This window comes from Daldinia childiae, assembly GCF_008694065.1.
Source record: "Daldinia childiae strain JS-1345 chromosome Unknown Scaffold7, whole genome shotgun sequence".
In the NCBI taxonomy this organism is placed as follows: domain Eukaryota; kingdom Fungi; phylum Ascomycota; class Sordariomycetes; order Xylariales; family Hypoxylaceae; genus Daldinia; species Daldinia childiae.
Genome location: NW_022984648.1, coordinates 1,301,333 through 1,312,888, shown reverse-complemented (window position 1 = coordinate 1,312,888; position 11,556 = coordinate 1,301,333). Strand labels below are relative to the sequence as shown.

At 47.0% G+C, this 11,556-nt stretch overlaps 4 protein-coding genes across 5 annotated transcripts; 1 reads left to right on the top strand and 3 right to left on the bottom strand.

Annotated features, from left to right (window-relative positions):
• Positions 1-1,221: 1,221 nt before the first annotated feature.
• GL218_06650 (Mitochondrial pyruvate carrier 1) lies at positions 1,222-2,046 on the bottom strand (the record flags this gene model as incomplete). Of its 2 annotated transcripts, XM_033583375.1 has the most annotated exons (3): positions 1,222-1,483; positions 1,623-1,695; positions 1,974-2,046. In XM_033583375.1, 3 exons carry the CDS (start codon positions 2,044-2,046, stop codon positions 1,222-1,224), a joined length of 408 nt encoding a protein of 135 aa, XP_033433534.1. The 2 variants fall into 2 exon arrangements, with proteins under 2 accessions (XP_033433534.1, XP_033433535.1); XM_033583374.1 differs by lacking the exons at positions 1,623-1,695; positions 1,974-2,046 and having other exon boundaries at positions 1,222-1,470.
• A 726-nt stretch (positions 2,047-2,772) lies between these two features.
• GL218_06649 (Small nuclear ribonucleoprotein-associated protein B) lies at positions 2,773-3,711 on the bottom strand (the record flags this gene model as incomplete). Its single annotated transcript, XM_033583373.1, has 6 exons — positions 2,773-2,903; positions 2,959-3,046; positions 3,099-3,407; positions 3,459-3,530; positions 3,606-3,614; positions 3,688-3,711. The coding sequence occupies 6 exons, from the start codon at positions 3,709-3,711 to the stop codon at positions 2,773-2,775; spliced, it is 633 nt and encodes a 210-aa protein (XP_033433326.1).
• Positions 3,712-4,207: 496 nt separating this feature from the next.
• GL218_06648 (60S ribosomal protein L11) lies at positions 4,208-4,847 on the top strand (the record flags this gene model as incomplete). The annotated part of the gene is made up of 3 exons (XM_033583372.1): positions 4,208-4,210; positions 4,271-4,409; positions 4,471-4,847. The coding sequence occupies 3 exons, from the start codon at positions 4,208-4,210 to the stop codon at positions 4,845-4,847; spliced, it is 519 nt and encodes a 172-aa protein (XP_033433325.1).
• A 4,852-nt stretch (positions 4,848-9,699) lies between these two features.
• On the bottom strand, positions 9,700-11,141 carry GL218_06647 (Bypass of stop codon protein 6; the record flags this gene model as incomplete). Its single annotated transcript, XM_033583371.1, has 2 exons — positions 9,700-10,422; positions 10,488-11,141. 2 exons carry the CDS (start codon positions 11,139-11,141, stop codon positions 9,700-9,702), a joined length of 1,377 nt encoding a protein of 458 aa, XP_033433588.1.
• Positions 11,142-11,556: the final 415 nt, after the last annotated feature.

Genomic DNA, 11,556 nt, shown 5'->3' with positions numbered 1-11,556 from the left:
ATAGGACAATTGCGAGCTGTGTGGTTGGGTTGACGTTTCATCCAATACCCCCCACATCTCTTTGAATGGATTATAGACCCCTATCATTGTGATCCTCCGGCTTCTTTCTTCGTTTCTTAATAGGTCCCTCGCAATAGGTAAGTATATCCGGTACCCATGAATATTGCTTCGTTCTAGCTGGTGTCAGATGAACACACCTACTGCGGAGTTAAGCACACCGTCTTGACATGAGTGTGATGAGGGCTAAAGTATCCGCGAAACTTTGATAGCTACCTAACGGAAGATAGCCAAATATAGGAGGTATGTACAGTACATAGGACCATCTAACTTAGTTTAACTTAGAATTTACGAAACGCGTCGTCAGAGCGTACATGTGACCAACTATCATGGACTAAGCACTCCCTGTTTTAAGCGTGGGGGTGTCCGTTACGTTTATGGGATTGGTACGGCCAAACAAACATGGTCAGTTCGAAGTCCCTAATTCGTGGATACTACTTGTCCGCTTATGAGTCCTATTGCCTTAACTTGCAGTAATGGTAATACTACCTTCAGGGGCTAGAGCTGTATCATTGCTATACTTTCCAAAAATGGAAATGAGCTTTGAGCACTAATTGGGGGTTTCGCCGTTAGCTTTATTGGGGCTCGTTTCTTAGGTAGGTAAACACGTTTCGAGTGAGATAAAAATATACACCGTGGAGTTTAATGATAATCATATCAACGACTTCAATATCTTGGCTTGTCATGTCTTTGTTTTACTGATCTCCACTAGGCGCTTGCTCGGCCCAACTACGAGACGAATAAATCAATGCCCAGGAATATCGAAAAATAATAAACTATCGTGCATCGGAAACGACCGTGCTCAGATGTTTAGAAGCATCTTTAAGCTAGAGAAGGATTGGATAACATACGATCATCCTTCTTTAATGATCTACTCATGTGCTGATATAAATGGAATCAACAGAATTTGAATTCTAGTGAGCTATCGCGAGAATGACCTCAAACCCCTTTCGATGCAATAGAAATACAGTTATTGCAATTCCTCCTCAATGAAGGTCCGGCCCTATCTAGACCAATTTCTTCCTCCCCTAACCCTTCTGCCGAAGAGTCGAATTCACTCTAAACGCAAACATGCGGTTTCTCTAGCCGAATGCATAATATCACCGGTGACAGGTTCCATAAGAGACAGTTGACGCCATGAACACCCCAGATATGCGGAATAGTTTATTTCGAGGCGACTTCCTTGATTTTATCACCAGCTGCGGCAGCCTTTTCCTTGGCTCCTTCTACGGCACCCAGGACACCAGCCTTCTCTCTGCCGCCCCAATGATGCCATTGGAGATAACGGTAACCTTGTGTTAATTGCGAGCCCTCGTTGATGAAATGGCACAGGAAGAGGAGATAGTTCTTAGGCGTCACGGCGAGAGCGTATCGCATAAAGGTTGCTGAGTAAATGCAGAGAGCGAATGTCATTTGACCGGAAATTCTGTAGTTGGGAGGCGATTTAGCTTAAGGATTTGCCTATGGATTACAGACAGAGGCAAGAGGTATTGCTTCACCAACTTGCGAAGCATCTCCGATGCGCTCTATCACGACACAATGCAGTAGGTATATGGGTAACGTACAGCTCGGGTGATTTCTGCGCATCCATCACGGCGGCGACGGGAATACCGAAGTTCGACGCCGGTCCCCAGAAATCTAATTATGAACTATATTAGCAGCTAATTCCTACTAATTTGACGGTAGCGCATCGTGTCATGAATGATCGCAAGTTGCGCCAGCTTTCAAGAATGATGGTAGAAGTATAGAACGCGGAGCTTCGAAGCAACACATGAGCTATCTGTGATATCTAGCATCATGCGCTACTCGAAGACAGTCGATCCAAAACGTAAAGACCAATTTAATTCCATCATGGATGGCCTCGGACATGATAGGGTAAAGTCCGTACACCGGAAGGGTAGTTGGGGTTCACATACGCGTCGAACATAAGTAGTTCAGAGTCGGATTCGACCGAATCTTAGCGTTGACTGCTTTGACGAAGGCGGCCATCTTGAAGCTATCACCGAAATATCAATTGGAGACGAGGAGGGAATATTTGTGAGGTAGGTGATGTCGTTGAAATTGCACGCCGGCGAGAGAAGATGGTCGGGTGTCCGATTCGGAACGAATGGAAAATTTCCAATGGGGCAGTTTGGCGGGCCTAAATTTGTTGGACAATTATTCAATAGCCTTAGACCTTAGATGTATCTTAACGTACTAACTACATACTGTTTGTACTTGTCAACTTAGGTCCAACCATTACCCAGCTGTTGTCAGCCGGTCCCGCTTATTCTAGCAAACACTCCGGGCACTACCTTCCATAATATCTATCAATCCTACCTCATAGTAGGCTCTGAATAGAATGTTGAACTTATTCCCCTTAAGGATAGCTGTATTATCTAATACACATGACATATAAAACACACACATGTACGCATGTACGTAATATGCAGTTTATTACTACGCAAGATATAAATAAATGTTCTCCATGATATATTTGTCAACCTCAACCTCAACCTCTAAGTCGGCAACCAATGAATTGGCCTTGAATTCTTAAGGTCCAATACGGAGCTATGAGCGAGATTATCTGAACTAATATAGAGCACAGAATATAATTCCCGCCATTTTGGTGCTATCCATTACGTAGTTTTTGGCCACCACCCCAAACGCCAATGGTATCTGCATTCGTTACTCGGTAGGATTTCTTCACCTTAGAACCAAACATTCGTTCTACAATTATCTTCGCGGCGGAGGATTGAATCCCGGGGGAGGGCCACCGGCAGGATTAAAGCCAGGAGGTGGGAATTGAGCGTTCTGAGGGAAGCCTGGCGGCGGGAATCCACCAGGAGGAAACCCAGGTGCGGGAGCTGGTAAATGTTAGCATGTAATCTTCTTGGATATTTAGAAATTAAGAATACTCACGGCCACCTCGTCCAGGTCCAAATCCAGGGGCTCCACCAAACTGGGGGAAAGGAGGGGGAGCACTACCACCAACACCAGCAGCTGGTCCCTAATAATTGTTAATACTAAAGCATTGACGTTTCTGCAAAACGGAAACTTACAGCAAGGGACGACGGGGCGGCACCACGGCCAGCAGGACGCGAGACACCTGGACCAGAAGTTAAGCCAGTAGGTAATCCACCAGGAGTACTCTTTCCAAGTCGCGTGCTAGGATCGGCCGGGGGCGCAGATTCAACAGACAAAGACACAATGTGAGCACCACGTAGAATCGTCAAACCCAGAGTACGCTTTTCCTCTGTCTCGATCGTCTGGGTTGCGGCTGAACTGGATGCGCCGGGGGCAGTAGGCTTATTTTGCTTCCTCTTTACGCGTCGGAACTCTTCAGTATCGGCCAGGACGAGATTCATATGCTATGAGACAATTAGCCGGGATTCTTAAACCAATAAATAAATATTAATTACCTTGTCGAAAGCAAGCATCTGTCCTGTCATCTGGCGGCCGTCCATCAACGTGACCCTCATGCGGTAGTTGATCTAGAATAGTTAGCAGGTACAGAACGCGTATAGTTCAAGGCACCGCGTATAATAACGCGACAAAGGGGTACGTACGTAACCGGCCTAGAGAGCATCCGTTTGGTCAGCCTGTAATGTCAACGATGAAGCTATGAATCGGTGAAGATAGACGACGTACCATTTTGCCCTGTTTGTTCGACATCTTTGCGATGATTAGCTCCAAAGGAGCCTCTCAAGGAAGTTGAGAAGAAGATTGTCTATTTATGTATTTGGAGTCGAAATGACTTTAGCTTAGTGTCTATCGATTCTTTATCGCGTTCGGTGGGTGGAAGTTTAGAGTCTGAGCTTCAATATGGTAGATAGGCGGAGCTCAATGGACGAAAATTGACGAGGCGGCATTCTCAAGGCTGAAGTACTAAGCTCCATTGAAAAGTGGGACTCTGTATATTAACGTTAATACTAAATGAGTAAAGCCAATTTGAGAAGCTCGGACCCCACCAACGTAGACTTTTCTTAAGCCACACTTTACACTAGCCTCAGAAGATCCAATTTACAATAGGGCAAGGAAACCCTTTTTACCACTGCGAAATTTTGTGGGTGCTTCTTTTTCGCATCTTCACCATCGCCAAATTTCGAGCCAAGAGACAACAACATCTTCCAACCTTTTCGCCATAGTTACTAACCATCAACCAGCCACCATGGTATGTTTAATTCCGAATTGCTTGCAAATATGCGCAGCTGCTGATAATTACCGTTAATAGTCGGAAAAGGCCCAGAACCCCATGCGGGAGCTCCGCATCCAGAAGCTCGTTCTCAACATCTCCGTTGGTGAATCTGGTGACAGATTGACTCGTGCCGCGAAGGTCTTGGAACAGCTGAGCGGTCAGACTCCTGTCTACAGTAAGTTTTTTTCACCGGTTGCTGACTGCAAATTTGACTATTCCTAACCCTCGCGCGATAGGCAAGGCTCGCTACACCGTCCGAACTTTCGGTATCCGACGTAATGAAAAGATCGCTGTCCACGTTACCGTCCGTGGCCCCAAGGCCGAGGAAATTCTCGAGCGTGGCCTTAAGGTCAAGGAGTACGAGCTCCGCAAGCGTAACTTCAGTGAGACCGGTAACTTTGGGTTCGGTATTAGCGAGCACATCGATCTCGGTATCAAGTACGACCCAGCCATCGGTATCTACGGCATGGACTTCTACTGCTGCATGACCCGTCCTGGTGAGCGCGTCACCCGCCGCCGCCGTGCCAAGAGCAGAATCGGTTCCGGCCACCGCATCAACCGCGACGAGACCGTAAAATGGTTCAAGCAGCGCTTCGACGGAATCGTCCGATAAATGTTAGGGCATTGGACGATATTGGAAGAAACTACATGGCGTTGGCTGGTTGCATTGATTCAGGCGGATCCCCGGGACAAAACGATTCATGGAGATGTATCTACTGAATTCTGGCGAGTAACATCGCTCTTCTAGCATGACTTGAATTAAGTCAGCTGCGGCCTCAGAGACCGACCGGCACACTGCCGGCTTCCCATGCATTAATGAAACTACGTGATATCCCACAATTCTCAGAGCTCCCTATTTTCTTAATATGATTTTAGAGGTCAAACACTATCCAATTAAGCGCAGTTGTTATTAAAGCATGAGTTAAAGTAGGGGTTTACTTGGCCTATAGGATTTCTTATAACTAGAGGCTTCCCATGCCTAGGTACTTCATAATAGCATTTGTCAATGGTCGTCCAAGGTGTTTATTTTCTATTGGAAGATTATAACTTTGTAACAAAGGTTCTATGAAACTAAGTAGTCTCGACTATTACTTACATCTTATTAGCCTGGAGGCCTTTGACATCGTCTATAAGTCAGTGTTATTAAATATATACCTTAGGTTCCTTAGGTAGGTATAGACACTTATGCCAGTCTTTATGAAATTATTGTCACTTAGACATGCGTAGGTACATGTATTAACCAGCTCAAATGCTATCAACTCCATGTATCTATACATATTAGTGGGTTAGTCAGCTACCTATAGTTATATTGTCTTAGAAGTAGAAGGCACGAAGACACTTCATACCTGCCATTGTTTTAACATTGAGCTGTGCCTTCCTCGCCTAGAGAAGATTACACAAATTTGACGTCCAGAAATCCATCACTTTCCTTTCAAGTTTATTTCCAAGTCTCCCCGGCTGGCTCACCAGTGGGTAGGATTTGATCATCTCGAGTATCTCTGGCCTTGACTACATTGGTTCAACCCACGCTCAAACTTTTCGATTATATCGTACTCATTTGTAGTTGGGTTCCTTTACGATCGCCTCTAGTCTGCGTGCGCGTTAAGTTTACTCTGTCGTACGGGTCATCTCGTTGACCTTATATACGGTTAACGAAGGCATTTAGAAGGACCTCTGTTCTAAACTATCTATCCCACTTATCTATAAGAGAATAGCTTGATACAGAACCAGAGGCCCGAAATATGGACAGCATTGTAAGTTATATTCATCTTAAGGTAAAACTTCTTCATAAGCCATACCGATTCGATTATATTAGCTCATATACAAATGGTTCTGAATGATTATAAATATATGGTGTTATAGGTACTAACTGTACTCGTAGTAGAGGAGAAACATGTCTTGTCAGTGGCGGCACAACTCTCACGATAACTGGGAAATGACGCAGAGCAACCCACCTTCGGAGCTCCCAAATGACCCTATCATTTCTACAAGCTCCAATCCCGATGAACGTTCTTCGTCGCCAGCCATACAGGACGAGCATACACAACAGTCTTGCGGCGATTCGACGCAAATAATGGCTGATAGTCTCTTTTCCAACGCCGCACAAGCAGAAACAGAGCCTATCCCTCGTGATAATTATATGCCCAGTCCCGAAGATATGCTCCTTCCGGATTCTCCATCTCACCCTTCTTTACCATCAGATTTTGAGGATCATATTACGTCACGTCGTAAAACCGAAACAGAAGCCATACAACCTCCCGAGATGGGTTCTGAGCACATTGGGGGTAGAGAAAGCGGCCACATCAGCCTTTCGGATGAGAGCGCCAGCGACTTTGTGATGTCTGAAAGCGAAGGAGATGGATCAGATAGCACTTATATCGTAGGAGCGAGTACCCGGCGTGGAAAGAAAAAGGCACCAGATAAAAAGGCCGCTAGTAAGGTCTCAAAATCACAGGCAACAGTCAAAAGCGACGCTCAAAATGCTTCGGTTGCCAAAGAAGCTAAGCAAGCAAACGCCATAAAAGGCCGGCCACGCAAAGTCGAGGGTACTTCCAAGACGGCGTCGAAACGTACTAAGCAGGTTGTGAATACCGCCAGCGTACAAAACCCACTGGCTAACTCTAAAGCCAAGCCTGTAACAACTCAAAGCCGCACATCACGGCATTTTCAAAAGGGAAATAAGGATAAAGGTCTTGAAAACTTAGATATGGCCATTAAGAAGCCTCAACCATCCCTTGGTGAGCAACAGGTGAAGCCAAAACCGCCTACCGCTAGACTGCCTAAGAAGTCATTTTATGGAGGGTCAAATGACGACCTATTGGCACAAGTCGCGCAAGATACTAAAAAAGGTACTAAGCCCCAATCAATGTCTAATGCAGGATCGGGGGTTAAACAGAGCTCGAGCAACCGGAAGCAGCTTTACCCTGCCTCACCAATTAGGGTGGACGATAGTGATGATGGTGATGACTACGTTTGGTATCCGCCGGAGTCCCCTGCAAAAGACCATAAACTACCACCGAAAGCTCCAGTTAGTAACAAACCTTCATCCAAGATGCCTGAAGTAGCTATAGGCCCCAATTCAAAGAAGAAGCGAAGCCCAATACAATCTGAACCGAAGTTGAGAAATTCAAAGAACAGTCCTACACGAACTTACGGACAGAAATCCAATAAGAGTGTAAATAGCAACACACAGTCCTATCGAACGAGGCGCCAGGAAACCTTGCACGTAGAAGAATCTATACCATCTGAATCTGAGCAGCCTAAGAATCAGAAACCTGATACATCCGGCTCTAATCCGAATCCTAAACCCGACAAGAATGTTGCTTTAACTCAGGTGAAAAAAGAAAGCAATGTAACTGACAAACGAAGACCTGTTCCCGTAAAGATTCTAGGAAAGCCTCCAGCCGAAGCTACAACTGCGAAACGGGACTCGGAGCCAGGCGAGGATACGGATATAATCCCCCCACGAAGACATGCACCGGCAGAATCTCAAGTCGCTAGTACACAGAGGGCTCCTAGGAAGGAATTAGCTACTTCGGCATCTGTTGAAAGCGCCACCAAAGACGAAATAAAACAAATAACACCCGGATCTCCGACAATTCATAAGGAACCTGAATATTTGCTTCATGATAGCCAAGATTATTATCCTACTATGCAGAGTAGCTCATCGAAGCAAAGACTGTCAGATAATTACTCGGCCAATCTTAAAGTATCCACGAAGCAGAAAATTCCCAACCACAATGAGAATCCGAAGGAAATCGAGAGCGAAATACACCAAAATTTAAGCTCAGTACAGAGAGTCAAGTCGCTGCTACCGGCTCAAAGTGCGGATTCTGGTCAGAGGGAGACTCATACAAGAGACGCACAAAAAGGCTTAGGTAACCTCAAGATTCATGTCGAGCAGGCACATAAGACTTCTATTCCAGCTAATGGCCAAAGCTCTCCTCACATGGAGGCAGAGGGTTACAAAAAATACGATATCAACCCAGCAGAGGCTACAAAGCGCTCGGATATTAGCAAGTCGGATAGTTCTTTAAAACCTTCGAGTATAATCGTAGGGAAGGAAGTAGCCTTCGGACGCAACCCACCACAGGAACCCCAGCAGCCTGCTGAATACAAGGAGCATTTCCGGCTCTCGGACGAGCATCAGGCATGGCTTAACCATAAGGTGTCTTGGCCTCAGCAGGCACCTCTCAACTTTGGGTCGCAACTACATCAAGCGAGTATTCTCTCATCAGCTGATCGTTTACAACCCCTAGCGGACAGTTCGATGAGGCCTAGTACCCTAAAGGATATGGAGAATCATCAACATGTATCCAATACAAAGTCTCGAATAATGTTCCCTTCAAGTCCCAGTGAAAGACCTTTGGCTAGAAATACAAATGACCTTATGCCTCAGGCCCCACAACTTCATCCGAAGTCAGTGGACTTTGCTTCTAGGATCGCTCAAGGTTACGAAGCAGATTTCCACCAAGAGGTTAATCGAGAAGTAGTTAATGAGAGGGCTAGCTATGAACCCGTAAGGCAACAGCTATCATGGTTCCAACCAAAAGTTGCCACAAAGTCGCGGATGGACTCAAAACAGCTGTCCCCCGAGTCTGCTGACTTTGCTAGGCTCCATAATGGAAAAGGCTCAAGAGGATATAGTAAACAACAGAGCAACTTGACGTCAAAACCTAGATACGAGGCGAAATGGCAGAACGCAGTTGAGGCTGCTTCCGGAGGGGTAGTAGATACTCTCCACTTCATTTCTGCAGTGAGTAGTTTCTTCACATAAAGTTGTATCGCAGAATTCGCTAACGGGACCATAGTCTCTTCTTGAACATCTAAGGACGCGAGAGGAAAGTGTTTTTGCCATCGTACACGAGTATAAACGTAACGGCACTAAAATTTCGGAGAAGCTGGTCAAACGCCAGACAGAAGAATGGCGCAATGCTTCGACTCTAGTAGAACAGAAATGCTTAGAAGTAGCGACGCTATATGAGGCATTATCTAAGGAAACTCAAGGCTTCCGAGCTAAATGTTCGTCTAAGCGTCGCGACCAAGCATATGCTGAGTGGCAACAGCAGACGGCGAGAGTCAAGGATGCAATACGTAAAGCTAGGGAGGAGATAACCTTGGGCCGAGGACAATGATCGGCTCCTGCTACCGGCTATCTCTGTCTTTAGACTTGACACTTTGCTATAGTAAACGTCGACATAGGGTCGTACTTGGTGATTCTGAGACAGAATTTTGCTAGGAGAAGTAGAAGTAATGTTGCAGCCAGCTCGAAAACTTTGGCTTGCTTGAAATTACATTATTCCATGAGGGGATATATTGCGGGTGCATTTTGATGCTAAGTCGGTAATTCTTTGCGTCCATAGACGAATTATATAAAGTGGGCATGGGGGAGGATAGGTGAAACGATATCACTCTAATTCAGAACATAGCTATTTTAGCAATTGATGATGTTGTTAACTAATCATCTATTCCAATCGTTCCCTACGTAGTGTATTCCGTGGCAATGTTGGAAATGCGAACCAAATTAGAAGTGTGGCGACTAATTGGGCGAAAACCACTACTTGGAAGACTCGGATCCCGAGCGTGTCGGCTAGAGCCCCGAGAGCAAAAGGCAGCAACGCGCCTCCAATTTGGCCAAGCAACACTACGAACGAGATAGCTCCTACATGCAACTCCCGCGGTAGTAAACGAGTCATCATGACGATACCGGCTGGGAATAATGGGCCTAGGCAGAATCCAAGCAACGTTATCGTAACAATCGAGACCGCGGGGACGTGGATAGCGGCGAAGAGGAGCTCGAATGCAAGAGCGGCGATCAGGTAGATGGTCGTCGCGGTCCTTACGCCGATCCTGTCGGTTACAACTCCAAGTACGAGACGCCCGGCCGCCTGGCCGATCCAAAAGCCGGACGACGAGAGACTAGCTAAGTAGTCGGATGCATGGTTAACTCGTTGCATGAAAACTACGATCCAGCCGGAGATCGCGTTCTCGGTGCCGACGTAGGCTAGAAAGTAGGCGGCGCAGATCCATGTAACACTGTGCTTGAAGATGGCGATTTTAGCGTCAGGAAGAGTTTCTCCTTGCGTCTCGAGGAGACGGTCCTGTTGGTGGTCGTTGCGGTACTTGTTCGAGTCCTCGAACCGGAAGGCGAGGAGGAGTATTATGGCCTCAAGGATAGAGGCGCCTAGCTGAAGATTTTGTTAGTGATTAGGATATAGAAGGGTTGATGTATTCTTAGAAAAGGATGGCTTACAAGAACGTAGTACCATGTATACCACGGCAGATCCCCGACGGACAGCATGGTGCCGGCGAGAAACGGGCCCATAGCCGCGCCTGCGGAAAACGAGCCGTGCAGGAACCCCTGGACGACATTGGCGTTCTCCATGCCTCCGGCCCAGGCGCAAAACGAGCCATCCAGAATCCCCGTGCCGAGCGACCCAACCGCCAACGCGACGAGCAAGACCGGGAACGACGGGTGGAATGCTGCGGCTGCGGTGAAAATAACATGGAATAGGGGGCCGAGGGCCGCGATCCCCCGCTGCCCGAAGCGGAGGTGCACGGCGCTGTTGAGATACGCGGCGGCTACGTACCCGACGGGCCACACCAGGAAGACGAAGGAGACGCCGAGGTCGGTCAGCTCGTAGTAGTCTTCGAACTGGGGCACCATGACCCCGAGGGTCGATACCATCGTTCCGAGGACTACGAAGGAGAACATGGACGCCGTGATCCGGAGCAGGAGGCTTCCGGGGGGAAGAATTGTTGTCCACTTGCTGGGACTCCGCTGGGCTGAGACCTGTGATGAGGGAGGGTACGTTGTTGAATCGTTGTCTCTGGTTAGAGACTCGGACTCGGACTCGGGGTTGAGGAGACGGTCGCCCTCGCGAGCTGCGTCGTTGGGGGATGGCATTGTGGATGAAGATGTAGTTTCTTGAATGTCACCAGAAGAAAGTCCTTAGTCCTTGGTTTAGTCCGAGACGCCTGATACGACCGGTGCTGGAAATATCGTGTCGCCCGAAAGCATCGTTTTGCAACTGCGAGAAACTACCCCGGAGTCCGTTTCGTACTTGCCTATACTACAAGTTGCATACTCCGTTTACTAAAGACATATGTATGTATGTAGGGTTGAATGGTAACTAATGCGGAAGACCCCTAGTTTTACCGAGTGGGTTAAAAAGGCACAGCTCCGTCTCAGCAACGACGGTCCGTCGGAGTTGCTGAAAACGGTGAGCGGTGATTTGCTATTGGACTCTCACATTACAATTTCATGATTTTGTCTTATAGATGTTTTTATTTGCATGTTTTTGAATGAGATAAGGAGTTGA